Genomic DNA, 27,421 nt, shown 5'->3' on the forward strand with positions numbered 1-27,421 from the left:
ACAGATTTGGCTTCTGGATGAGGAAGGCCAGCCACTCCTTCTCCTGTAGACTCAGCACATGTGTCTGCCGCCCACAGTTTGTGCCTCCCCAGGGTGGGATTTCATCTCTGACCCTACATGGCTCCCACGCGGACAGCTCTCTGGGCAGCTCAAGGGGAAGGGGACCTTGGAGGCTTCTCCAGGCCTACTCAGGTGGGCCATTCCCGGCACGGCATCTGCCCCGTGGCCACATGCCCCACAGCATGGCCAGGGCCCCGTTTGCCAGCTCTGACTGCTACTAACTGAGGGTGCAGGCAGGTGAGCCAGGCCAAGGAGGGGGTAGGTGGGGGGGCATATCTGCCCCCTTGGGAACTGGGCTGGGCCCCGGGGTGGAGAGGCCTCACCACATGAAGACTTGTCTTCCGGGGAGCACTGACCGCCTACGTTCTCCACCTCCTTCCTGCTTCTCTTCCCCTGGTTGTCGGTGACTGAAGTGTAGAAAGGCCTACTCTGCCTGGCCTGGGCTAGGACGAGGCAGGCTCTACCCTGGCCCCTGGGCTGGGGAAGGAAGGAGCGGGTATGAACACAGAGACCCACACAGCTCTGGGACAGGGGGTGTGGTTGCTGGAGCCAGGGACTCCTTCCTGGGCCATCTGCAGGATGGCCTTGAGCCGGAGTCTGAAGACCAGCCTTGCCCCAGCGTGACCAGACCTCCCACTTTGCCTGGGACTGGGGGCATTCCCAGGACTCCAGGTTTTCAGTGCTAAACCAGGGCACCCTAGGAGGATACCATGACCTCACTGGGGCCAGCGGTCTCTGCCCCCTTGCCCACCAGGCAGCCATGGTTGGGCGGGTGCCAGCAGTCTCTGCTCACTCCCTGGTGGCCACAGGTCTCCAGGTGCTGTCTCGTCATCACCAGGAAGCCCTAACGAGGGCCGCCAGGTGGCATCCCATGCTGTCCCCAGCCTGGGCAAGGGCTTCTGTGTAGTGCAGAGGTCCCTGGGTGTGCTCTGGCCGCCTCCACCTTCATGGCCCATGAGGCTCAGAGCCTAATTCCAGCCATAGGAAGCAGGTGGCCCTGTTAAGATTTGACAGGCTTGGGGGCAGGTCAGAGTGGGAGGAGAAAGCCCCTCCTGAGACCTACCCCTTAGGAAGACAGGTGAGCCCCAGGGTCATCCCTCAAGCCCCATCCCGCCCCCGCCCCCCCGCCCCGAGGCGGGTGGGGAGGTGGGGACTCAACACCAGCCCATCCCAGCTGTCCTTGGCCGCATCTCCGCATAGCTTGGCCCGGTCTGTTGCTGCCTGGGCCCCAGGCGGCCCTGCCTGTGCCTCCATGTGCTTCCCGCTGCCCGGGGGTCCCCAGACCAGAGTGATGGGTAGCTCTGGCCCACACATGCCTCCATGACCCAGGGAACACAGGACCGTGGCCCCTCAGGCTGCCTACACGTAGCTGTCAGATGAGTCCTCTGTGTAGACCTGGCCGGACTCTGCCTCCTACTCAGATGACAGCTGCAGGCAGACGAGCCCCGGCCAGGGGATCTTCCAGGCCAGAGCCTCAGCGCGTCAGAGAAGAGTGGGACTTCCGGGTTTGAGGCCAGCGAGGGGCATGATCCCCGGCGGGTGCCCCAAGCTCAAACCTTTGGCCCCAGCCCTCTGGGCGGAAGCATCCCTTCTTCCTGTACTCTGGAAAGAGCCTGTGGGGAAGGGAGCCCCACGACAGAGGCTGGCCGCCGTCCCCGTCCAGAGCAGGTCCCGTTGCCCACCCAGTGTCCACCAGAGTAAGCTGGGCAGGTGACCAACGGCGCGGGAAGCAGAGTTGACACTGTGGGTTAAGCTTCTGCCGGTCAGCCGCAAAAGGAGAGAGAGAAAGAACCACTCCCATTTCGTGGCAATTCCCCCAGCGTTCCGCCAACAGCCATCTTCCAGAGGGTGTGAGGGCGTCCCTGGCACTTGGTCCCGCAAGTGTGATTCCTCCGATGTCACGTCCCATGTGACACACTCCCATACAAGCCCGGGAACTGTCCCGGGCCCCTTGTAGCCGGGCACACCTTTTCTTGCCTGTGCTGACTCGACCCCGCGTGCAGGGGGTCTCCCGGGGGGCCCGGTTCCCTGCCCCCCTCCACCCCCACCCCCGAGCCTTGTGAGTGAGTGTGCGTGCCCCGTGTCTGTCTGCCTGGGCATCCCGTGTTGGTTTGCGGTGGGAAATGCTTGGGGGCAAGGTGGAGTTGGGTTGCCTGGCCTAGGGCTGGAGGCATCTCTGCCGTGTGGTCCGTCTTCCTTACTGGGGACGAGGGCCCCGGGCCCTGCACGGGGGTGGGCTGGGCCGGGCGGCAGGCGTTGTCCCCCTCTGAGCAGCACCCTCCCCCCCAGGTGATCCGCAGGGGCTGGTTGACCATCAACAACATCAGTCTGATGAAGGGCGGCTCCAAGGAGTACTGGTTTGTGCTGACGGCCGAGTCTCTGTCCTGGTACAAGGATGAGGAGGTGAGTGGCTGGGGGTGGGTGGGTGGGGCGGTGGGACTAGAGTGGGCGGATGCTTGCTCCTTCATTCGAGGAAGGCTCCCCAAGCTCCTCCCTGAGGATGGTAATGGCCAGGACTGGGGCGGGGCGGGGGGGGGGGGTGCATACTAGGCACCAGGTTGCATATCCCAGCCCCACGTGACCCTCTAGAGGTCCAGCCTGATAGCAGCTCCACTTCAGGAGGAAAGGGAGATGGAGAGGGGAGCCCTTGGCAGGCTAGAAACCGACCCCAGCCTCCAGAGTCACAGGGAGGCATCCCTGGCTCTCAGAGGGGGCACGGTCTGAGGTCAGGGACTCAGGCTCCCGGCCAGGTTGCTGAGGTGCTGGGGGTCCAACGTCTACAAGGGGCTCAGCCAGGCACCTCGTTTCCCTGTCTATGAAGTGGGGTAGAATGGCCCCTGTGACGTGCTTAGCTATAGCGTCTGTCTAGAACATTCCCTATGTACTTGTCCTGATCCAAAGGGCCTGGGGAGGCCTCTGGGAATGGCACCAGGAACGCAAACCCCAGGGCTGTGTGCTGCCTTGTACCGTGGTCTCCGGGAACCCGCAGGCAAGCCCTGTGAGCGATTGCGCCCCCAGCCCAGTGGGCCGCCTCTCGGGCAGCACTGCCGTCTGGGTCCCTTCTCCGCCTCGGCACTGGCCTGTCCTCCCAGCCCGAGCGGCCCACGTCTTTGCTTAGTTCTCTTAACAACGTGGCTACGGCCTAGTGGCCCGGGAATGGCGCTGCTCCAGTGTGACTGCCTATTGCTGCTCTGTCGTGGGCGGGATCGGCTTCTGAGGGTCACCAGTGGGGGACACTGTGTTGCTTTCATTTTCCTGGGTTGCCCCATGAAAGGCCCACCAGCCCTCCCTGTTGGCCAGGGCGGCGTTAGGCGTCTGTGACAGAGGCCCAAACGAAGGCACTTACGGAGACGGCAGTCTTTTTCTTGCCCGTGTCCTGGGGAGCTTGGCAGGCCTGTGCCGGGAGGCTGTCCGGAGCCCGAGCTCCGCCTTCCCCATTTTGCCACCTTAACGTGTGACTCCCCTGCCGTGGTCCCATATCCCCCCTGCCCATCCCGGTATGGTCTGTAGCAGCCTGAAGAAGGGAAGAAGGGCCTGCGGAGGAAGGTACCTGCATTGCTCTGCTCGTGCCCCTGACCATCCGGTCACATGGCCACCGTGTGTCCTAGTCACCTGGGATGGCACAGCTCTTGTTTGTCAAGTCCCTGCCCTGTGCCAGGCTCACTGGCTTGGGGAGTCCACCGTGGCCACAATTTCCTCAGAAAATCCTTATGCTCCATTTGTTCTTAAGGAATCGGGCTCCAAGCAGTGACTCGCCCTGTGTCACAGAGTGGGGAAGGGTCCCTGTGTTGGGGGTATAGGGCGTGTGCTCCCTGTCCTGAGAGACACCTCAGCCCTGGCCTGGACCACTCTCTTGTGGCCGGGGCTGGACACGGTTCCTCTGAGGGAGGGTGTCTAGGGGTGAAATGTCATTGTTCCCACTCATTCTGGAACCTTCCAAGAGCATCGGGAACCCCGCGCCCCCTGAAGGACCCTGTCTGGTGGCTGTTTCTAAGCCGGGAGAGGACGTGGCCAGGACCACAGAGCCTCTCGGGGTTGGGATGTGGAGGGAGGGTGAGGTCAGGCGTTTCTTACGGAACCCTCGTGGCCAGATCAGCTTCTCAAAATGGCCGGGGTGAGGGGGTGGGGATGACGCTTTTGCATTTTCTCCCTCCTTCCGCCCCCACAGTCTGAAAGCCGGTCTGCCGAGGCTTTCACCAGGCCAGCTGAGGGCCGGTCTCCACCTTGGGCCCGGGCATCTCCGCCCAGGGTGGGAGTGCCAGGCTTTGTGACGGCCTTGGGCAGTGGTAGGGGGACTTGGGGCCCAAACCCCCTCCTGGCGGTTCACCGCAAGTCCGGTTTTAAGAGCTCCTTTTCTTTAGTGGAGAAGGGGTCCCTCGTTTTCCCCTCATGTGGGGGTTGAAAGCAGCAGCCCCGGACCCTCCTGCGGGCCCAGACCCAGGGCAGGGGAGGCTTCGGGACGGGAGGAGGGTGGATCGCCCGCCGGCGGTAACGAGAACCGTCAGGCCCGTGAAAGGGGCCCTGTGTGCGCCGCAGACACAAAGCAGACTGAGGTCGGGAGGGGCGGGACCCTCGGAACCCCACACGTGGCAGCCGCCACCCCCCCCCCCCCAGCTCAGGGACCTTCTCAGAGACGCCTCAGAGAGGCGAACCGTATTTCTTTATTTTAAAAAAATAACCCAAGAGGAAGCAGTTACAGAGTGGGGTGGGACTAGGGGGACCGTTCAGCCAGAGCCCCTTCCCCCGCGGCTGGCGGCGGCTCCCTCTGCTTTTCCCTGGCACCTCGTCTCCCACCCAGGCCCTTCTTGACTCCCCAGGCTTCGGTGCACGTCTCTCCATCCCGGTGGAGAGCAGGGCGGTGGGCGATGACACTCACCTCCGGGTCCGCCTCGCTGCGGAGGGGGCGGAAGTTCGGGGGTGCCCGTCCCGATGCGCCGCTTGCCCGAGCCCAGCCTAACCAATGTGCAGACTACTGTACACATTCAGAACCCCCTGAACAGGTAGTCTGAACACTGGGTGGGCGGGGCCGGCTGTCCGTCCTGCAGGCCCCCTGGCGGGGGGGAGGGGGGACAAGGAGGGCCACCGCGCCCCGGCCCCTTGGAGCGGGCGGGGAGGCCGGTGCCTGCGCCGATGCGCTTCTCTCGTCTGACGTGGCACGGCTGGGGCCGGCTCGCATCTGGAGAAAGTTGTGGGTTTGCAGGAAATCCTAAGGAGGGGGCTGGGGAGCGGGTGGGCGTGGGCGGGAGGGAGGGTTTGGGTCCGCGGCCTCTGTGTGCAGGCAGAGGGCTCTTTGGGGGGCGGGTGGGGGCGGGGTGCGCACACGCCTCTGCGTCTCTGTGTGTTTGTGTTCTGTGCGTGCGTGTCAACAGCATCAGGAAGGCAGCTGCCGCGCTCTGGGCGGAATCACACTATAAACAGTTCCAGATGTGGCGTCTCGCTCGGGGCCCAAAAGGACTGTGACTCAGTTACTTGGCCTGGCCAGCCGACTGGAAGCTTCCTGCCTCCTGACACGACAGGGCGGGGGCAGCAGAGGCCCTTCCACAGTCTTCTGAGCAGGGAACCCCCACCCCGGCCCCTTCTAAAGCCCCCAAGACTCTTCTCCGGAAGGTTGGAGGGCCCTGGGACTTAGCCGGAGCCTTTCTGTGCCCGTCTCCTTCCTCAGACCCCCCTCTGCAGCTTGAACGGGGGGTCCGCACCTCCGTGGCCGCCAGGCCCCTCTTCTGCCCCTCACTGCAGCTCGGCCGGAAGGAGCACTCTGCCTGGCTTCCTCCTTTGCCAGAGTCCTGGGACCTGACCCTAGAGCCATAAGAGTGAGGGACAAACACACAGAAGAAAATCCTAGTGTCTCCTGGGCTCGACTTAATCCTCACCTTGCACAGGGAGGGCAGGACTCCTGTCTGCCTTTGACAGATGAGGAAACTGAGGCATAGAGAGGGAGTGCTTTGCCCAAGGGTCCGTGGCCGGGGGGGGGTGGGGCAGAGCCCATCTGAACTGCTAAGGCCTGGGCCGCAGGGAGGTCTAAGATGATGCACCCACAGGGGCCCAGCCCCAGGCTGGGGGTACAGTAGGTCCTTAGCCTCCATCGGTGGGTGAATGTTGGCTTCCGTGACTCGCAAGGCCTGTGCCCCTGGCTGAGGGCCACATCCTCTCAGCTGCTTCCCCAGCAGCCGCCAGGACTGCTGTGCCTGTACTCCGTGGGGCACTTCCTGATCAGGGCTGCCCTTGGGAAGCGAGTGACACTTCTGTGGCTTTGGAGCTCAGGCATCACCTCAAGGGGGCTCACTTTCCAGCTCCAGGATCATCTGAAGCTGACTAGTTTTAAATCCCAGCCCTACCGCTGAATCGTTGCCTGCCCCCTCTTTGCCTCAGTCTCCCTCTCTGTAAGATGGGATCATAGCAGTAATTCAGTTACAGGCTCATTGTGAAGATAGAGTGGTCGTAGGTGTGGTAGTGAACCAGACAGGAGTCCCTGGCCTTGAGGAACTGACGAATCAGGTGGGTGACAGAGAATAGCCTAGGTCAGTGAGCAGGACAAGGTGTTGTGTTACGCGAGAGGAAGTACCAAGGGGAGAAGGAGGACGGAGAAGGCAAGGGAGACAGTGCCTGCGAACGTGTGGGGTGGGGTCGGGGCAGGCCTCTCCGAGAGGGTCCCTTCCGCACAAAAACCTGAAGGAGGCAAGGAGGGAGCCATGCGGGCATTGGGAGGAGGAACATTCCAGCAAAGGCCCTGGGGTGACACGAGCCCACCTGGCACCTTGAGGGAGCATCGAGGGGGCCAGCATGGCTGGGGCAAAGTGGACAAGGGAGAGGTGGGGGCCGAGGCAGGTGAGTTAATCCGAATAAAGCCACCAGCATGAGAGGCTGTGGCAGGTGGCCCTCGAGGTGGGGTCCAGTCCGGGGTGACCCCTCCCCTTTCCGCCCTCAGGAGAAGGAGAAGAAGTACATGCTGCCTCTGGACAACCTGAAAATCCGCGACGTGGAGAAGGGCTTCATGTCCAACAAGCACGTCTTCGCCATCTTCAACACGGAGCAGAGGTGAGGGCCCACTGGGCGAGGGTGGCCGTCCCCATCCAGTCAGCAGTACCCACTGAGCGTCTTCTGTGTAAAGTCCCTGCCCTGGGGTCTCATGTTCCAGAAAGGGAATCAAGTGAGGGGCGCCTGGGTGGTTCGGTCAGTTAAGCGTCCGACTTCACCTCAGGTCATGATCTCACGGTTCGTGGGTTCAAGCCCCGCGTCGGGCTCTGTGCTGACAGCTCGGAGCCTGGAGCCTCCTTTGGATTCTGTGTTCCCTCCCCCCCCACCCCGCTCCTCCCCACCACTAGCACTCTGTCTCTCTCTGTCTCAAAATTAAACATTAAAAAAAAAAAATTAGAAAGGGAATCAAGTGAGAAACAGAAAACCGCCGTGGGTGCTTCCAGTGTGTGGTCAGGAAAGCCCTATCTGGGCAGAGACCTGATGAAGTGATGGCGGAGGTTCTGAGCGGAGGAGGGACTGGCCCCTGCTCAGGTGCTCACAGGCGCCCCCTGGTGGCTGTGGCGGGGTAGGGCAGGAGTGGGGAAACTAGGACGGGTTGCATAGCACTGGTCCAGGTGGGAGGCTGTGGGGGCTGGGCTGGGGTGGGGCTGAGGAGGTAGAGGGGGAGGCAGCCGATGCTGATGCCGAGAGTCAGAGCTGACCAAAGCCCTGGTGGATGTGGGTGCAAGAGAGGAAGGCATTTTCTGGTGACCCTGAACTCACGCAGGGACCGAGCTGCCATCAGCTGGGGAAGGCGGAGTCAGGGTAGGCTTGGGGACCATCAGGGGCTGGGTTGGGGCCACGCTGAGGGAGAGAGGCCTCTGAGACACCACGTGGGGAATCAGGGAGGCAGCCGTGCACATTCAAGAGTCTGGTGTTGGGGAATGAGCTCCAGGCGGGGTGTGAATTGGGGAGTTGTTAATGCATGGCCACACTCAAAGTCATAGATGGGGGTGAGACCCTCCCCTCAGGTGAGTGTAGACAGAAGAGAAAGGCCCAGGAGGTCCTCGGAAAACCCACCCCGCCGGGCACTGGGGGGAGACTTCAGCAAAAATAAAGATGCTTTTCTCAGCTTGGGAAGAGGTCCAGCTGGCGGGGGATCCGAGAGCAGGGGGAAGGGCAGAGTGTGGACGCGGGACTCCGGTGCGTCCTCATCCAGGAGCCAGGGAGCACCTAAGTCGCAGCGGCTTTCAGCCAAGGCCTGGAGGTTCTTCACGATGGACCAACAGACATCGACATCCTCCCTGCTGCCCCGGGACCACCTCCCTCACTGCCCATCGCTCCCATGGGTTGGAGCCAGCGTCACATTCTGTGTAGGAGTAGCTCTACCTGCTTTGTCACAGAATGGCCTGAAGCTCTGGGACCCGCTTTGGCGTGGCTGAACCTGGGCTTTGTTGTGGGGCAGGCCTGCCAGGAAGCTCTTCCTTGCTGCACAGTGGGCAGCTGGCCCGCCTCCCCGGGCCCGTGATCCCCTGTGAAGATGGTACCTAATGTATCATTTACGAGTGAGCTCAGGAACCCCAGAATAATAGTCACGGAAACAAGATAGAAGTTGCTATTGTTTCTTATGACGTTCCCATCTGGGGCAGGTGGGGCAGCTCCAGAGGCATCCAGGTCCATCCTTATTCCTGAGCCTTCCTCCTCCTCTTCCAAGATGGCTGCCCGAGGTCCAGCCACCATGATATTCCAGGCAGTGCAACAGAAGAGGAAGAGCCTTACCAACGAAGGCCCGCCTCCTACTCTCTGAGACTCCTTCCAGAAGTCTCAGGGCAGCCACACACTGACTGCTCGTTGGCCGTAGCTCCGTCACGGGCCATGAGTAACCTCAGACTCGGATCTCACGCCGAAGCGGTGGGCCAGCTTGGCCGTCTCGGCCACCGCTGCCCTGTGGGACAGGAGAGCACGTGTGTGGCACAGATCCCAGCCTGCAGAACACTGTCCATCCGTCTCTCCTCCAGCCTTATGGTTCTTGCCGCCTCTGCTCACAGACCTACATTTGTCCTGCTTTGCACATGCTCAGCTGGGAGCCCCAACCCTCCACATCCCTCCCCCCACCAGCCCAGCCCCCCCCCCAGGAATCGGGGCACATTCTAGACCTTCAGTATCCAGTGCAGTAGCCACTGGCCCAAATTTAGCTATTTAAATGTTAACTGACTGAAATAAAATGAAGTTGAAATTCACTTCCTTAGTCACCCTGGCCCCGTTCCCGGTGCTCACAAAGAACCCACCTGCGGCTCCTTGCTACCGCACCTGACGACACAGGTTCTGCCATCGCGGAATGTTCTTTTGAACAACTTTGCTGTAGCCTCCCTGAGAAACCTTGATGGGAGCTTCCCCAGGCAGGGGTGTTAGGGGACACCTGCCCACTTCTGAGAGTGTCTTGGGCAGCCTTTGGCCCCCACAGGAGGGCATGGAAGAGGGGAGAGGAGAGGAGTCACCTGAACCCACAAAAACAAAACCCCACGGATGCCACTAGATGCAGACATCACCGAGCATGTGCGCTGCACTTGGCAGGGTTTTCGATGCTGTAGGCACTAACTTGGGGCTCCTCTCAGCCCGACCGGTTGCAGGTGCCACTGCCATCCTGGGGCTCCAGTTGTGAGTGCCCGGGTCAAGTGTGAATCCCCGTCATTCGGACCCAGAGCCCACGCTACAGCTCCCTGCACCTGTTAGCCCCACGGGCAGGGTCGAACCACATGCCTCTTCTTCCTCCCTCTTGCTGCAGGAACGTCTACAAGGACCTGCGGCAGATCGAGCTGGCCTGTGACTCCCAGGAGGACGTGGACAGCTGGAAGGCCTCGTTCCTCCGAGCTGGGGTCTACCCCGAGAAGGACCAGGTAAGGAACCGCCCTGCCCGGCCGGCACACGTCGGGCTGTGCTGACCCTGGGAGAGGAAGGGGTCTGGCGTCTCCCTGGATGGGTCATTTCTAGGATCATAGCCCATACTGTCGTGAGCAAACAAAGGAGAAAAGGGGAGAGGGTTTTGTGGTCAGGGTCCAGAAGGCTCTCCAAGTAAAGACAAGGACAGGGATATACACGGCCTGGGACCCCATCTGTTTTGTTCCCTCTCCTCCTCCTGTCCTTGAGGAAGAGTGAACGTGGCTGCCCTCGGCCCCCAAATTAACATGTTCCAGTCCCCACGTGAGGGGTCCAACCACCTTGGGGCATGGTCACCCCAGGTCCAGGCAGCTCAGGCCAGGGGCGGGCAGGGCCACTTGAAGCCAACACGGCCATCAGGGGACATCCCCAGAAAGCCGGTTGTGGGCAGGACAAGGCAAGCCATTCGCAGAGAAGGGGGGCTCTCCATCCTCGCCTCAGGCCACAGTCCCGCCTCACCGCCTGCCCTCTCCCCGCACAGGCAGAGAATGAGGACGGGGTCCAGGAGAACACCTTCTCCATGGACCCGCAGCTGGAGCGCCAGGTGGAGACCATTCGCAACCTGGTGGACTCCTATGTGGCCATCATCAACAAGTCCATCCGTGACCTCATGCCAAAGACCATCATGCACCTCATGATCAACAATGTGAGTGCCCAGCCCCGCCAGGGCCCGCCCGCCGCCGGGGAGGAGGCCAGGGCAGCCACGGCCGGATTGGGCCCGGACGCCCTTTGTATGACATTTAACATTAGAGTGAGTCACGACCTTCTAAACGTCAGAATCAGGGTTCCCAGCCTCTCTCGGGAGATTAGAAGGTACAAGCCACGTGGAGCTCACTCCCTTTTCCTTGGGTAATTGAAACAAATGCCACACGTGTATACTTTCTCTGAAGTGTTTCAATCTTGTACGAACCCTAGGAGAAGAACTGTGATCATCTCCCATTTTCTAGACAGGAAAAGGAGGCCCCAGCAAGGTCAAGGAAGCTGCCCTGAGTCACTCAGAAGAGTGGGAGGTGGGATTAAAGCCCAGACTGAGTCTGTCCCCAGCTGTGGCCTCCTGATGGCCTGTGGCCCAGCCCACCTTCACTGGAGGGCTCTGCCTACCCTCGGGCTCCCGAGACTCACGGGACTCTAGGCCTCTCTCTGGTGAAATGCACTTGTACTAATGTCTCCCGCTCTCGGTTGCTGGGAGGGTGCAGGGGGTTCATATATCAGGCCTCCTGCTCAGCTGGGCACCCAAGAAGCTACGTAGGCCAGCTTTGGGTTTATGTTGTGCCTGCGAAAGCTCGAAATGTAACAGGGTCTAAAGCAAAAATAAAGAGAGAAGAGGATGTCCAGGTTGATAATAACTCATTTATAATGTAGAAAAAGAACTGTGGCGCGTAACAGAATATACAGGAAGGCTCCATGTGTATAAAAAGGAGGGGAAATAAACTGTCAAGCCTGGTCATTTTTGGAGATGTTGAAAGGCCACTTGGGAAAATTCAACATCCATTCTGAAAAAGACAACTGTAGGAGTCTTCTGTTAGGAATCTGTGTTTCAGTCTCAAAGTCACTCTTTTTTTTTTTTTTTTTTAATGTTTATTTTTGAGAGGGGGAGGGACAGAGAGAGGGAGGCACAGAATCCAAAGCAGGCTCCAGGCTCTGAGCTGTCAGCACAGAGCCCAACGCGGGGCTCGAAGTCACAAATTGTGGGATCACGACCTGAGCTGAAGTCAGACGCTCAACCCACTGGCCACTCAGGCGCCCCAAAGCCACTCTTGACCTTAATGGGGGAGCTCAGGAGGCATTCCCTCGAAAGTCAAGAACAAGTTGGCTATCTCCACTTGTGTTTAAAACTTTTTTGTAGCGTCACTAACCAGTGTAGTCAGATTAGAAAAATCGCGTAGAGGTGTGAACACTGAAAAGGAAGAGGGAAACCTGTCCCTATTTGTAGAAGCTCATGTACATGTGAACACACGTACCTAGAAATGCAGTAAAAGTAACTGAGAAACTCCTGTATCCTGTAAGAGGTTTTGGAAGGAACAAAGTATACAATGAACAGAAACTAGTACTGTTGTTGTTGTTTGTTTATTTTTTTTTTAATTTTAGAGCCAGCGTGTGCTGGTGGGGGAGGGGCAGAGGCAGACGGGGAGGGGGGGTGGGGGGGGAGGGAGGGAGCGAATCTTAAGCAGCCTGCACGCTCAGCAAGACAAGCCTGACTCGGGGACCCTGGCCTCATGACCGGGGCCGAAATCAAGAGTCGGACACTCAACCGACTGAGCCACCCAGACGCCCCTTTTAAACATTTCTTTTTTTAAGAGAGGGAGCTAGCAGTTTTTTAACAGACGCTGGTTCGCAGATAACGGATGGGAGGAGAGATGGCGATGCGAGAGGCAGGGTCCTCGGGGTAGGTTTGATCATCAGCGTCTGGTGAGACGGGCCAGAAGAACACTGGAAGGTGGCCCCGAGAGACGCGGCAGACACTTGGGTAGAACCCCCCCCCCACCCCCGGGTTGTAAACCTCTGGCTCGTCCCGCAGTAAAGTTAAAGACAGGAAAGCCTGCGGGGTGTGGCGGCCGCCCTCCCAGCCAGCGGCACAGGCGCAGGCGGGCGTGGTGGAAGCCCTGACCTCTCCGCCCCTTGTCCCCAGACGAAGGCCTTCATCCACCACGAGCTGCTGGCCTACCTGTACTCCTCGGCGGACCAGAGCAGCCTCATGGAGGAGTCGGCCGACCAGGCCCAGAGGCGGGACGACATGCTGCGCATGTACCATGCGCTCAAGGAGGCCCTCAACATCATCGGGGACATCAGCACCAGCACCGTGTCCACGCCCGTGCCCCCGCCCGTCGATGACACCTGGATCCAGAGCTCCGGCAGCCACAGGTCCGTAAGGCCCGGTCACCCGCAGTCGGCGGAGGATGCTGCCTGCGGGCTCCCAGTTCCTCCCGCGTGTCCCGTCGGGGCATAGCCCACGGGGTGGGCAGGGTGGAGGGGCCCCCAGGGCTGGCCACAGTGGGAGCGGCTACCCTGCGTGGGCCTGAAGCGACGAAGAGAAGGGTTGGGTTAAAGGCCCACGTGTCTCCTGGTGCTTCCCACGCGGTGAGCCCAGGTGGAAGCCAGAGAGGGCAAGAGGCCCGGGCCGTGGCGGCCACGGGGCGGCCACGGGGCCATCCTCCTGGAGCACAGACGAGAGTGGCGGGTCGGGGACGATCTGCGGGAGCCGCGGGGAACCTTAGCTGGCACGTCCCCTTCCCCCTCAGCCGCCCCAGAGCTGTTGGATGGAGATGAGACCCTGGCATGGGCAATGCAGACCATCAGACAGGGATACCTGACCGGTGACGGGGGCAGGTGGCAGGAGGAGAGGGTCGGTCAGGGAAATCTAGAAGGTGCCAGCCCTACTGAGACTTCAGGGAGCCATGGGTTACTTAGGGAGAGGGCACCCAACCTGGGGAACGGGGCAGCCTGTGGGGCGCCCAGGGCAGGGAGGGGCCTGTAGGCCCTGCAGCCTCTGGAGGCATTTGGACTTGCGGTCAGGGCTGGGCTCTGGAGGGATCTGTGGCTAAGGAGGGTGGATTGGAGGAGGTGAAGCAGGCGGGAGGCCCGAGCAGGGCCGGTGGGGGGCAGAGGGCCGTGGGAGTGAGGTCAGAGGGAAGCGGGAGGCCCTGGCGGCCGAGGAGGGGTGCAGGTGGGCCCCGGCTCAAGTTTTAGGTGGGGGCACAGCCATTGCCAAGCAGGTGGTGGCGGGTGGATGGAGGGAACAGGTCCTTGCCCCCCTGCATGTCCCTGGGCGGGAGCTGGTGCCTGCCTGCGCCACTCCCTCCGCCTCAGCCCTCTACGGCCACACTGGCCAGGCTGGCGCGCCCCACCCCCACCCCCGGCTCACACCCTCTCCTTTCTCCACAGCCCCACTCCACAGCGCCGACCCATATCCAGCGTGCATCCCCCAGGCCGGCCCCCGGCAGTGAGAGGCCCGACCCCGGGCCCCCCCCTGATTCCCATGCCGGCAGCCTCCTTTGCCGCACCCCCCATCCCGTCCAGGCCTGGACCCCAGAGCGTGTTTGCCAACAATGACCCCTTCTCGGCCCCGCCTCAGATCCCTTCTCGGCCGGCTCGGATTCCACCCGGCATCCCCCCTGGAGTGCCCAGGTAAGGCTGGACCCCCCTCGCTGCCTGCCACTAGAGCCGCCGGCCTGTACCCTGGGGCCTCTCCTCGAACCTGACACCCTGCCCTAAGCTCTCCCCGCGCCCTGTGGGGAATGGAGTCATCATCCCCATTTGGCTGGTGTGAAAACTAAGGCCCAGAGAGACCAAGTCGCTTTCCCCAAAGCCACTGAGTGGTGGTGGAGAGTCAAGGTGACTCCAGGGCTCCCAGGCCTGTCCCCTGCCTGAGCAGGTGGCCCGCGATGCAGGATGGGACTCCTCACGCGGGGCCCCTGCTCCTGGTTTTGACCATTTTCTTACTTGAGGATACGCGCTGTGAGCCGTTTCACACCTCTGCCCTGCCTCTCCCCGCCCTGCAGGCCAGGCTCTGTCCTCACTTCTCCCATGAAGAACCGGGGGGGGGGGGGGGGGGGGGGGGTGCCAGGTCGGGGGCACTCACACAGTCACACTGCCAGCTCCTCCCTGGCTCTCTAGATCCTTGAGAGCATCAGGCATTGGGCAGCGCTGTGGGGGGGGGGGGGGTGGCGGGGGGCGGGCTCCTCTCCCTCATCCTACTTATGGCCTCACTGCCATCTCCCCCCTCCCCCTCCCTGTCTGTCTTTATTCTCTTTGCAGCAGAAGACCCCCTGCTGCGCCCAGCCGGCCCACCATTATCCGCCCAGCCGAGCCATCCCTGCTCGACTAGGCTGCGGCTGCAGGGGGGGGCGTGTTCTCAGGGGGTCCTCGCACACCCGCGGTGCAGGAGCTTCGGTCTGGGCCCCTCCGCTGCCCCTGGCCCCGTCGTCTGCGTGCCAGGACCAGGCTCCCTGCGGGCAGCCCCTGACTCTTCCCTAACCTTGGCCCCCATCCCCGTCTGCTGCACACAGCACTGACCGAAGGGGCCCTGGAGCCCCTGGGCAGGGAGTGGGGGGAGCCGGGGTGGTGCACTTTGGGGGATGGAGCCTCGGGGTAGCAGAGGAGGGAACGCACTCTGGGCGCCATCTCGAATGAGGACTCGGGCCGGGGTGGGGGACTGGCCCAGGGCTTCTCTGGCCAGGAAAGGCTGAGAATAGAGGCACCCGGAGTGCCTGGATCCCCCAGGCCTTCCTGGGGCCCAAGGAGCATCTCCGCTTCTCAGCAGCGGGAGCTCCCGGCAGCAAGCCAGGCCCAGCAGGCCCAGCAGGCCCAGCGCTGCCCGCCCTGCCTGAGTTGTAAATATTCCTTCCTCGGCCTCGGCTGCCGGAGGTGCCTTTGCCAGGTCCGGAAGCCTCAGCCCTGCCGGCCTCGCTCTCTCCTCCCTGGGTCCCCCCCTCCCCCAGGTCTCCGGGGTGGCTTGGGCTCAGGGCTGAGTGAGTGGGGAGGCTTTGAGGGGCTCCTGGCTCCTACCCAGGCCTCCCCCACAGGGTGGGCCCCAGGTGGCCCATCACTGAGCAGACCTCGCTAGCTCCTCGCTCGGTTTGACCACTGTAAGTGCCTGCACTCTGTATCCTATTAATAAACTAAAATAAAGGGAAGAAGCTTCTAGTGGCTGCTGTGTGGGCCTTTTGTGTTGTCAGGCTGAGGATGTGGACTTGCTCACCATCCCCCCCCCCCCCAACAGGCCTCCCTCCCACCCCCGGCTCTCACACCTCACTCACGGGGCTCTGCTCTTGGCGAGAGGGTTCACTTCTTCCAGAGACAACCATGCTCTCAAGGGAAGATCCTTTCTTTCCTTAACACCTCAGGAGTGGGGGCAGATGTTCCCCGCTCCCCTTCCACACATACTAACACGGGCCTGGCTGCGGTCCCTAACGCACTGGTGTGGAGACCCGGATGCAGGCCTAGGGTGGGCATCAGAATCACTAAGGGGAGAGAGGATTCCACCCCGAACCGCAGTGGTCAGGACCCCTCCCCACTGCTGTAGTCCTAAGGACTCCCCCTCAGGTCCCAGGCCTCCTGGCCCAGCCCCGGTCACAGTTAAACTTTGCTTTCTGATTTTTCTCTTGTGCCCAGGCGACCACCTCCATCGGCTCCCGCCCGACCTTTCTTCTGAACTTCGTGGGAGACCCCTCCCGCCTGTCTGGTTTGCCCCCTTGGGGCCAGGTCTGTCCCGGCTGGTGTCCCTGAGCCCCAATCACCAGGCTCTGTGATTTTCTGACCATAATTTATTGACTTCAGTGCCCAGGCCAGACCACCCTTTGTTCCGTGAGGCTCCTGTGCAAGGTTTGGCTGGGCCACCCCTCAGCTCTGCCCGGGCCCCCCGCAGAGAGAGCAGCAGGGGCGGGTGGTCTCACAGTCTCCACTCCTCAAGTTCTGTTACCAGACCTCACAGTGAGCCTCCCCCCTGCACTGGGCTGAGGGGCTGGGCTCCTTCTCTCAATAAAGTGACTGTCCTGGCAAGAGCACTGTTGTCTCCTTCCCAGCCCCTGGTGTCAGCGGGTCGCCCCCAGCCCGGAGCCACCCCCAGCAGCAGCAGGAACAGGCCTCTGGTGGGGTGACCGGGAGACCAAAGAAGGCACGGGGCCCCACAAACAGCAAGCCCCCTCCCACCACAACCTGGTTCAGAAGGCCAGTAGGGAAGGGAAGGGAGAGTTTGCTTCCCGGGCCCCATCCCACACCTAGTGCCAGTGCAGTGCTGGAAGACTCAGGCTAAGGCACACACATTTACAGCAGGGGACGCAGAGGCGAGCCACAATACCCAAGGGTTGCATTCAAATGCTGCGGTGCCCCCGTCCGTGCACCCTTTCCAGGAGAGCAGGTACAGCCACTGAGCTGCCCCTCCCGGAGGGCCCAGGTCCGTCAGCCAAGCCAACGAGTGTTTCTTGCCTGGCCCCTCCAAGGGAGAGGACACTTGAGGGCCACACCTCCGGCCCTGACTGTTTAGCCTCCCCTCCCGAAGGAAACTCAGTTGGGGAAGGGACCCCCACGTCTCACACACGGGTACCCTGCTGCCCTTGTCCCCGTTCTTCCTTCCGGGGCTACGTAGGCACAGGGCGCTTGTCCTGGAACAAGCGCTTGAGCGTGCAGACCTGTAGCACGGCCACCAGCAGCAGCACGGCCACGTTCACAGCAGACCAGAAGTTGACCCGCTCCAGGTTGCCTTCCTGCAGGTTGCGGTCACGTGCCTCAAAGGCCCGCAGTAGCGTCAGCATCTGGATGCTACGCTCCAACCGGGTCTTCATGGTCTCGATGGATTCCTGTGGGGCAGAGAGAGGGACAGGGTCAGGCCTCCGCCTCTCAGGGAGCAGAGACCAATAAAACCAGGGGGAATGGGGTGAGCTAAGATCACAGACTCTGTGGCCAGGCTGCCGTGAGTCTTAAATCTGCTCTCTGTACCGAGTGGCTATGTGACCTTGAGCAAGCTAATTGACCTCTCTGGGCCTCTGTTCCCTCCGAATTGCTGTGAGAGTTACATGCCTAAATAAGTGTAAATTAATGTACTTAGTAGTAGTCAACAGCACAGTTGCTAAAGCCAGACTGCCCGGGGTTCAAATCCTCGCTTTGCCAGTTGCTAGCTGCGTGGCCCTAGCCATCCTGTGCCTCAGTTAGAATGGGGCATTGAGAACACACTACCTACTTCATGCGGAGAGTTCATGAGATATTTAAGCCCTCCTACACCTAGAAATGTATTATTTTAAATTTTTTTTTTCAACGTTTATTTATTTTTGGGACAGAGAGAGACAGAGCATGAACGGGGGAGGGGCAGAGAGAGAGGGAGTCACAGAGTCGGAAACAGGCTCCAGGCTCTGAGCCATCAGCCCAGAGCCCGACGCGGGGCTTGAACTCACGGACCGCAAGATGGTGACCTGGCTGAAGTCGGACGCTTAACCGACTGCGCCACCCAGGCGCCCCGAGAAATGTATTATTTTAACTGTGAGCTGCTATTAACATAATTAAGGTGGGGGCACCAGGGAGGCTGGGTCAGGCGAATGCGGACTCCAGCCTCTGTGGAAGAACGGGAGCGCGGCTGCCCAAAAGCCGGAGATGTGGGATGAGTGGCCCCAGTTCAGTCTGAGCGCACCTTGATGTCTCCCATCTTGACATCCAGCATCTCCTCGGGCTCCACGGCCTCTGCCCAGCCTTCAACCTCCTCGTCGTCCTGCAGGCTGTCAAAAATGAGTTCAAAGAACACCAGCTTCTCTGAGATTGTGCTGAAGGAGTTGTCAAAGCACAGCTTGTAGTCCCCGGCCTCCGTGGGCTCCACTCTGGAAGAAAGACACACAGATACACGTGACCCTGAGTGGCCCACCAGCTGGACCTTGAGAGGCAGGGAAGGTGGTAACCTGAGGCCACTGGGGAGGGGCAGGGCTGAAACTGAACCCAGGCAGACAGTGGGACTGAACTCACGTGTGCACCCCATCTGCCTTGCGGGACTCGCTGACCAGCAGCACGCCCTGAGGGCTCTCCAGCGTGAAATCCACGTCCAGTCCAGCACCTCCGATCACCTGGGAGGGCAGGTAAGAGAGGGTGGAGGGCTAGGGGTAGGCCAAGAGCAGCTGCCAGGGAAAGCCAGACCCATACAGATCACCAGAAGGCTACCTAAGCCCTGACATCTACACCTGCGACCTGGTGCTGCCCGACCTGTCCCAGGTAGACCTTAGCCTTGGCTCTGTCTTCATTGATATGACCGCTTTGGGTTTGGCTCTTTCATCTGGTCACGGCCGCGTCGTAAATCCTCGATCGACGTTTACCTGGCCACACACCAAATGAGGGGACAGGGCCCAGCTTTCCTTAACCCAACCCCTGAGAAATCCTCTTGCTGACCACGCCCTTTCTTGTGGCGCGTCTTGGTCACACCCACCGACTCCGGCCGTCGCGCAACTCTTGGCCACGCCCACTCGGGAGGTTCCCGCCCCGTGAAAGGCTCCCCGTTACAACCTATGGCCCCGCCCCTTCTGGGTGTCTCACTCTAGCCCCGCCTCCTGCCATTATTCCCACCCCCTCCGCTCTACACGCCGTCTCCACCAGCTCCGGCTCGCGCTCCCTAGCTCCGCCCCCGCGCTCTTACGCACGGGCTCCTCCCCCTTCTCTCTAATGCATGCCTCGCTTCAGCTGCCTGGCCACGCCCCCTCACCCAGGCTCCGCTTGTTTGCTGGCTCCCCAACCTGGGACCCTCTACCTGGTACTCGGTCTCGAGGCTTGCGTTGGCAGGCGCTGACTGGTAGAAACACTGTTTCCTCCCCGCAGGCAGCAGGAACGTGAACTCGCCGTCCTGGATCGGCGGTGGCCCTGCCCCTCCCACCCCCACCGGCGGCAGTAGTAGCCACAGTGCCAAGGCTAGGGCCGCTCCGGCCGCCATCATCCGGGTCACCCTCCGGTCTGCTAAGAGGTCGTGGTTCCTTTAAGGGCTAGCCCTGCCCCTTCTGCTACTCGGCGGAGCTCATTGGCAGCCGCTCCGTGAAACCAGCAAAGAGAAAAATGAAGGGCCCCTTGAGCGCTTAGCTGCCCGAATGAGTGCCCGATGTGCCTAACAACGCTCGATCATCTGGAGGTTTTTTTTTTTCTCCTGAGTGGCCTCCGGCTGTAGTCTCAACCGATGATGGGGAAAAAAAAATGACAAAAATAAGTACTATGATGGTGCATCTTTCTCAGGCAAAAGTTAAGACAACTAAGTCGGAGGCGGGCCGGGACCTTCTAAAGCCCCTCCCTGAAGCTTTCCCAGAGTAAGCTGCGCGCTACCACCGATGAGCGAACCTGTCTGGGTGGAATGGACCTGTACGCGATCCGTAGGGCTCAAGTATAAAATGATCCCCCTGGGCCAGGAAGACCTTTTAGTGTTGATGTGGGCTCTGTGTTGTCTGTAGAGTCCCACCCTTTATTCCTTAGACCTGTCGCTTTGTCAGTTTCCTCGTCTGTAGTTGGAGTGATGGAACGACCACCCCATAGGGCGGCTGTGAGAGTTGAGATGGAACCCTTGGGCTAGCGCTCATTTTTCCTGGCGTAGAGCCATTACAGGGGCCTAGCCCTCCCTACACACCAACGGTCTCAAACTCTGGGGGACCAGCAGGTAAATAGAGTAACTGAAGTGGCTCAGGGTAAGAAAAACGACAGCCACATTGCTTGCAAGTTAGAAGAGGGTGTGGGCCTGGGAGCCACGAAGGCTAGTTCCAACCACCCCCGACCCTTGGCTTGAAGACATCACAGTGCGGGGCCTGTGTATCCTCATCATTAAGATGGGGGTGATACTCGTCCTATCTCACTGGGCTGTTGTTGAAGATTAAATGAGAGAATGCTTGTTTAGCGCTTAGCACGGTATAGGCCCTCGGTAAATATTATCTGTTACCTTCCAGGCTTATTGCCCACCTCTTCTCCCTGTTTGGCTTAGAGTGTTTGGAGGCGACCTCCCTCTGGGAAGCCGACAGATAAGCAGAGTCACTGTAGAAACGGACTCTGATTGATGATTCTGTCTAGCATTAAAAAAAAAAAAAAAAGTTTAGACGGAAATGTTGAGTCTTTAAAGACAGGCCTTGGAGTGGTTGGCATTTGGTGACAGTTACTCTTCAAATACAGCTGATGGCTGTCCTCTCCTGCTTTTGGAGAACTTGGGGAAGTAACACCACTTGGTTACGTCAAAGATCATGGACAGTCAATGTTAGTTATTTCTTTTCACTTCCCCAATTGTCTGTCATTCAGACTCGCTGCTTGGACGTTTTGAAGTAGTTGTGGAGAATGGGTGATTTTTTTTTTAAGTTTATTTACTTATTTTGAGAGAGAGAATGCGAGCAGGGGAGGGGCAAGGAGAGGGAGAGAGAGAATCCCGAGCAGGCTCTGTGCTGTCAGCACAGAGCCCAATGGGGGGCTCAATCCCACCTGAGCCAAAATCAAGAGTCAGATGCTCAGCTGACTGAGCCACCCAGGCACCCCTAAAATTAATGATTTTAAAATGAGTAATTCAGTGGCATTTATTACATTCACAATGTTGTGCAACTGCCACTTTTATCTACTTTCAAAACATTTTCATCAGCCAGAAAATAAACCCTGTACCCGTTAAGCCTGTATGTCATCCGCTCCCCCCCCCCCCCCCCGCCGCCATCAGCTCTGGCAACTACCAACCTGCCTCTATGAATTTGCCCATTCTGGATGCTTCATGTAAATGAAATATGTGACCATTTGTGTCTGGCTTCTTTCACTTAGCATAATGGGGGTTCCTCCTCCTAGCATGAGTATTTTAATTCATTTTAATGGCTGAATAATAGTCCATTGTATGGATATACCACATTTATCCATTCGGCCATTGATGGGCATTGGGGTTGCTCCCATCTTTTGGACATTGTGAATAGTGCTGCTATGAGTATGTGTATGTGTATTTGTTTGAGAATCTGTTTTTAATTCTTTAGGGTATACACCTAGGAATGGAATTGCTGGGTCATATATAACTTTTTTTTTTTTCTTAAGCAGAGCCTGAGACAAGGATTCAGGCACACATGCTTTAATTTCTTTTAATGTTTATTTATTTGAGAGAGAGCAAGAGTGGGGGAGTGGCAGAGAGAGGGAGACACAGAATCTGAAGCAGGCTCCAGGGTCTAAGCTGTCAGCACAGAGCCTGATGCAGGGCTCGAACCCACGAACCACAAGATCATAACCGAAGTCGGTCATTTAATCAACTGAGCCACCCAGGCGCCACTCTATGTTGAACTTTTTGAGGAACTCCCAGACTGTTTTCCACAGTGGCTGCCCCATTTTGTGTTCCCACCAACCACGTATGAGGGTTCCAATTTCTCCACATCCTCATCAACACTTGCTATTTTCTATTTTATTTGCATTATAGCCATCCTGATGGGTGTGAAGTGGAATCTCATGGTGGTTCTGATTTGCATTTCCTTGATGTTGGGCATCTTTTCAGGTGCTTCTTGTTGCGTTGTCTTTTTGTAGTTGAGTTACAAGAGTTATTTATATATTATAGAGAGCAAGCAAAAGAAAGAAAAACAAAAACTTCCCCGGATTTATTTTGGGGCACTCCCTCAATGCTTTTTCAGGCATTTACAACTCTGCCTTGGCCTTCACTTCCTGTTTGTGCTGAGCCTAGAGATGAGCCAGAAAGCTTAGAGTCTTCTCCAGTCTTTTCTGAGCGCTTCTGCCCTGGGCATGCACATTGCTTTCTAAATCCCCCAGGATATATGGGTGCTTCTGAATGTCCGAACTACCCAGAGAAATGCTCACCCCAGCTTTTCCTCCTAGCTTGTGGCACGCCTGTTGTGAAAATCTAATAAAAGGAAACCTCCTTTAAAATGGAGTCAGGAGGGGAGCCTGGGTGGCTCAGTTGGTTAAGCGCCCGACTTAGGCTCAGGTGATGATCCCACTGTTCGTGGGTTCAAGCCCCGCATTGGGCTCTGTCTGCACTGACAGCTCGGAACCCACTTTAGATCCTCTGTCTCCCTCTCTGCTCCGCCGCCACTCATGCCCTCTCTCTCTCAAAAAGAAACAGAAAAAAACTTTTTAGATGGAATCAGGACAGAAGGGCTAATGCTCACACCCTACCACTCATTGTTCATTGCAGACCTGACAGGAAGAAATATACCTTGCAAATTGATAGTTTCCTACCTGATTTTACTACCTGAGCAGGAGGAGAAAAGGTTGTCCCTTCCCCTGGTAACAGCCCAGCCAATGAGACACTGTCACCACTCAACCAATGAAACATCGCTACACTTCCAACTCCCAGTTTAATCCAATGGACCTCTTGTTCATAACAGCCTTCCTGACTCCCCCCTTTCCTCTATAAAAGAGTGTTCCTCTTCTTCGTTCTCCAGACCTGCCCATGCTTTTGCTTCAGCTTGCTTCAGATGCTAGTTGCATCTCTGTGCTTTTCCTGAATAAACCCATTTTTGCTAGTAAAACCGTTGGTTAATGTCGTCCCCAGTGACAGCATTTTGCCCCAGGTGGCTGTGGGTTTTCTCCTTTGCCTTACACTATTTTCCAGGAATGCATTCTGAGTTCGACAGACAAAGCGCCTTGAGTCTGTCCCACAGGTAGCCCTCAGACATGTTAGAACGGACAAACACAATACTGCCAACCTCAGAGACCCAGGTACTGGAGCCCCATACTGGGGTGCTGTCCCGGTATGCCCCAACATGGGCTGCTGTCCTCAAGACCTCCACCACGCTGGGAAGGAGCTGAGGGCAGGGTGGGGAAAACACCACGGAGCTTTCCTCCCACGTGCAAGTTTCCTTTTCATTTTGATTCAGTGTTCGCTTGGTTGGCATGAACCTTTGGCTGTTTTCCAAAGTTCAGATAAAGTTGATTGTGACTGTGTTTGCTCAGTTTGTCAGAGCTTCTGCACAGGGACGGGCCCTCGGAGCCACCAACTCCGCAACTTCTGCCGACACCTGGGGCCTGAATGGGTGGCCCTCGTGTCCTTCGACTGAGCAAAAACCCTCCCCTGTCCGAGTACTTAACAAATATTTGCTGAGTGTCTACACTGTGAATAAAACAGACTCTGTCCGTGTCCTCATGAAGCTGCCATCCCAATGTAGGAGCCAGCTCAAACAAGCTCAGCGCTCAGACGCCTTCAGGTAGTTACAGGCGTTAAAGAGTACGTGCTAGGTGGTAGATGGATGGCTCATTTCACCTGGGTGGAGTCAGGGAAGGCTTCTCAGAGGAGGTGGCATTGAATCTCAGACTTGAAGTCGAAGGGAGAGGAGGCAAGTGGAGAGAACAAGAACAGTGCCCTGAGGTGGGAAGGTACTCCGAGGGCTCAAGGGGCAGCAAGGAAGTGGAGTGGGGGGAGGGGAGTAGTCAGAAAAGTGATGGGGGCAGCTGTGCAGGCCACACGTGTAGGGTCCCTCTTCCCTTGTAGCACTGGCCCCGTAGTCAGCCTGGGGCTCTTACAACCATGGGGAGTTTGCAAACTAGCTTCTGGAGGCCACGGATCCCCCGAAATTATAACCAAAAGATTCTGAGAGTGTGTGCTGGGCAGGCTTTGCGTCCCCCGCCCCCACCCCAGGGCCATTCTCCACCCTTTCCTGGCCTGCTCTGGAAGCTGATCTCGACACACCGGGTCAACTTAGCTGCCTTTGCCTCTCACATCCAGTTGGGGTTGGCTCTGGCAGGAGATCTGAGGGCCGGAGAGGAAGGTGTAGGTGTATGTATTCTGGCTCCCACCCTGGTGGTCTGCATGCTTCTACCAAAGCCCACGACTCCAGCCCTCTCCAAGTTCCACAACTACCTTCCTCCCTAACAACTTCAGGCCTGAGCTGGTAACAGCTTCCTGACCCTGGGGAGTCAGCATCCCTTGCTGATTTCCCTTCACTCTGCCCATGACTCCTCAGTTGTACCTCTCATGGCTGCTATCTACAGGTGACTAATACAGGTAAGTGTGTCTGTTTTTCTGAATTCAGAATTCTAGGTTATAGATTCCTGCACCACATTAAATGCTCCCAGGATGGAGTCCTTAACATTCATCCAAGGACTTTAACATATATTATTCCCTTCACCTAGAGTGTCCTTCCCTTGTCTCCTTCTCAGGCTTTTGCAGTCAGATAACACCTCCTCCCAGAAGCCCTTCCTGAACCTGCTGAAGCCAGGTTAGGAGCGCCCCCTTGGTGATTGCGTCCATTATAGCACTTCCTCAACTGGACTCTCATTGTCTGCTTGTCTGACTCTCTAACCAAACTCTGAGCATCCTGAGGGCAGGAGATTTTTTTATTCCTCATGGTGTCCCTGGAACTTAGCAAAGTTCTGAGCCCTTGATGAAACACTAAACAACTGGTAGAATAGATAAGACAGGAATCTCTCTTAACTCTGTTGCCTACACACCCAGGATAGAGCAATAAAAATAGGCTAAATGAATATTTTTTGGCTTTCAGGTCAGACAATCAAGAAATAATTGTGGTTCAGGGGTACCTGGGTGGCTCAGTCAGTTAAGTGTCCAACTTTGGCTTAGGTCATGATCTCACAGTTCGTGAGCTCAAGCCCCACATAGGGCTCTGCGCTGACAGCTCAGAGCCTGGAAGCTGCTTCATATTCTGTGTCTCCCTCGCTCTCTGCCCCTCCCCCACTCACACTCTGTCTCTCTGTCTGTCTCTCTCTCCAAAATAAATAAACATTGAAAGAAAGAAAGAAAGAAAGAGAAGAAGGAGAAAGAAAGAAAGAAAGAAAGAGAAGGAGAAAGAAAGGAAAGAAAGAAAAGAAAGGAGAAAGAAAGAAAGGAAAAAAAGAAAGAAAGAAAAGAAAGAAAGAACGAAAGAAAGGAAAGAAAGAAAAGAAAGGAGAAAGAAAGAAAGGAAAAAAAGAGAAAGAGAAAGAAAAGAAAGAACGAAAGAAAAGAAAAAGAAAGTGAGTTGTGGTTTACTGTGTGCCAAGCACTGGGGTAAGCATTGTGAAACTACAAGAGGCACCACAGACCCATCCCTGCACCATGGAAGGAAGAGAGGAAGGAAGACAGCTGGATGAATTCGATAAATTCAAGCATGTTTTGTAAACCACCATAACCTAATTTAATGGATATTTACAGAATATTATACCAAAACCCTGCAGAATGTACTTTCACTTCAAGTGCATATAGAATGTGGATTGAGATATGCTGGGTCATTAAACGAAGAATCAATAAATATCAAGGGACTGAAATTATATGGAGTGTGTTCTCTGACCACAAAGGAATTAAATTAAAAATCATTAACAGTAAGCTATCTCAAATGTTTGGAAGTTGACACATTTCTAAATAATGTGTGGGCCATAGAAAAAATTCACAAGTGAAATAAGAAAATATTTCTACTTAAGCACAATATGTCAGAGTGTTTGGGATGCAGTTAAAGCAGTACATAGAGGGAAATATATAGCTTTAAATGCTTATACACGAAGTTTTAAAATCAATGTTCTAAACTTCCATCTTAAGAACCTGTGAAGAGCCAATGAAACACAAGGTAAATAGAAGAAAGAAAAATAAAAAGACAAAAAGCAATGAAATCAAAAACAGAAAATAGAGAAAAACAATGAAGCCCAAAGCTAATACTTTGAAAAGATTAATAAAACTGATTAACCCCTAGCAAGACCAATCAAGAAAAAAAGAGAAACAACACATTACCATTGAAAGAAGGAACATCACTACAGACCCTACAGACATTAAAAGTGTAATAAGGGAATACAAACAGTCTTATACGGATAAGTTCTACAACTTAGATGAAATAGACAAATTCCTTGAAAATATAACATGCAAAGTTTAATAAAAGAACATCACAATGCACTGTAGTATCATTCAGCAAGGAAATTTTTCTAAGTCCAGAGAGATCTGGAAAGATTTCTCAGAAGCGATATTTAAGCTGAGACCTGAAACAGAAGTGGAATTTTACCGGGTTTCCCACCTCCCCCCAGACAATTTATTAATTTTTTTAAGTTTATTCTTGAGAGAGAGAGAGAGAGAGAGAGACTGTGAGAGGGGGAAGGGCAGAGAGAGAGGGAGATACAGAATCCAAAGCAGGCTCCAGGCTCTGAGTTGTCAGCACAGAGCCTGAAGCGGGACCCGAACCCACGAACCATGAGATCATGATCTGAGCCAAAGTCAGACACTTAACCGACTGAGCCACCCAGGTGCCCCAGAATTTTACCAAGTTAATAGAATTGTGTCCCAGGAAGGAGAGACAGCATGTACAAAGGTCCTGACATTGGAATGAGTTTTGTGTATCCAAACAGAAAAGTCCACAGTAATGACCCTTTTTGTTGTTTAGTGAACATATGCTTACATCCTTCCCTGGGGTAAACCTCCAGGTAGACCCGCTTGACCTGAACAGAAATGTTTAGAGAGACCAAAGCAAACTTATTGGTAAGACAGACATTTGGAAGTTTCTGGGCTGTAAACAGGAGGCAATTTATTCTGTAAACTGTAACATTTCCTCATTTTGGAGCCAGGGTTCCCTCTCACCTGGCTGGTGACGAGCCTATGGCCTCAAACTGGGAGCACTCACATCTCTAGGCATTGCACTTCATACCATGAGTTCCTTGGATCTAATACCTGCTACTCTTAGCCCCATTCTCCAGAGCAGTGAACTGAGGCCTCAAAGAAGGACCACATCTTGCCTGAGGTCACAGAGACCAAACACTAACCACTGTGCTTTACCAACTTCCCCCAAATATACATTTCAACTTTGGAACTGGTTGGGCTGAGGTTTGTGTTTTGGGCATAGGTTTCCCAAATAGCCCATGGTCCTTGCCCTTCCTCTTCAGGAGGAGAAAACACACACACGCACACACACACACACACCTGACCATCTTAGCCATTTGTCCCTCCTCCCTCCTCTACAGAACAGTGGCCACCAAGGTGCAGAGCAGTGCCAGGATCTGATGTGCATCCGTGGAAGGGGCGGGGAGAGGAGAGAGTCCCTTTCAGTAGCCAACTGCGTGTGTGCAACTTCCTGCCAGTGAGGAAACATTCGTTCAAATC

General features: G+C 56.8%; 2 protein-coding genes across 10 annotated transcripts in view; one reads left to right on the forward strand and one right to left on the reverse strand.

The window, feature by feature from the left end:
- The window catches only part of DNM2 (dynamin 2), a 91,570-nt gene extending 75,121 nt beyond the window's left edge, over positions 1-16,449 (forward strand). For 5 of the 9 annotated variants that reach the window (XM_047095945.1, XM_047095941.1, XM_047095944.1 and 2 more), the window contains 7 exons: positions 2,350-2,463; positions 6,986-7,095; positions 9,800-9,911; positions 10,433-10,597; positions 12,581-12,813; positions 13,834-14,076; positions 14,707-15,594. In XM_047095945.1, the coding sequence (XP_046951901.1) occupies positions 2,350-2,463; positions 6,986-7,095; positions 9,800-9,911; positions 10,433-10,597; positions 12,581-12,813; positions 13,834-14,076; positions 14,707-14,776 (1,047 nt within the window). In that variant the 3' untranslated portion in view covers positions 14,777-15,594. Of the gene's footprint in view, positions 1-2,349; positions 2,464-6,985; positions 7,096-9,799; positions 9,912-10,432; positions 10,598-12,580; positions 12,814-13,833; positions 14,077-14,706; positions 15,595-16,062 lie in introns of those variants that run through there. The other 4 variants (XM_047095946.1, XM_047095947.1, XM_047095943.1 and 1 more) reach the window with 2 other exon arrangements.
- Positions 16,200-19,444, reverse strand: TMED1 (transmembrane p24 trafficking protein 1). The gene is made up of 4 exons (XM_047095949.1): positions 19,169-19,444; positions 18,397-18,494; positions 18,071-18,254; positions 16,200-17,246 (listed from the first exon to the last, which is right to left on the reverse strand). Exons 1-4 carry the CDS (start codon positions 19,349-19,351, stop codon positions 17,028-17,030), a joined length of 684 nt encoding a protein of 227 aa, XP_046951905.1. The 5' UTR covers positions 19,352-19,444; the 3' UTR covers positions 16,200-17,027.
- Between the last annotated feature and the right edge of the window lie 7,977 nt (positions 19,445-27,421).

The sequence above is a fragment of the Lynx rufus genome, unplaced genomic scaffold (genome assembly GCF_022079265.1).
Source record: "Lynx rufus isolate CCGP_SWC_20201006 ecotype Redwood Valley unplaced genomic scaffold, mLynRuf1.p SCAF_4, whole genome shotgun sequence".
Lineage (NCBI taxonomy): Eukaryota > Metazoa > Chordata > Mammalia > Carnivora > Felidae > Lynx > Lynx rufus.

What these genes read in the sequence shown, in the direction of transcription:
- TMED1 (XM_047095949.1), bottom strand. Translation starts at nt 19,351, where the DNA reads ATGATGGCGGCCGGAGCGGCCCTAGCCTTGGCACTGTGGCTACTACTG. An exon ending in GCCTCGAGACCGAGTACCAG is followed by an intron (nt 18,495 to 19,168) that starts GTAGAGGGTCCC and finishes CTGCCCTCCCAG; the next exon opens with GTGATCGGAGGTGCTGGACT. An exon ending in AAGGCAGATGGGGTGCACAC is followed by an intron (nt 18,255 to 18,396) that starts GTGAGTTCAGTC and finishes TCTTTCTTCCAG; the next exon opens with AGTGGAGCCCACGGAGGCCG.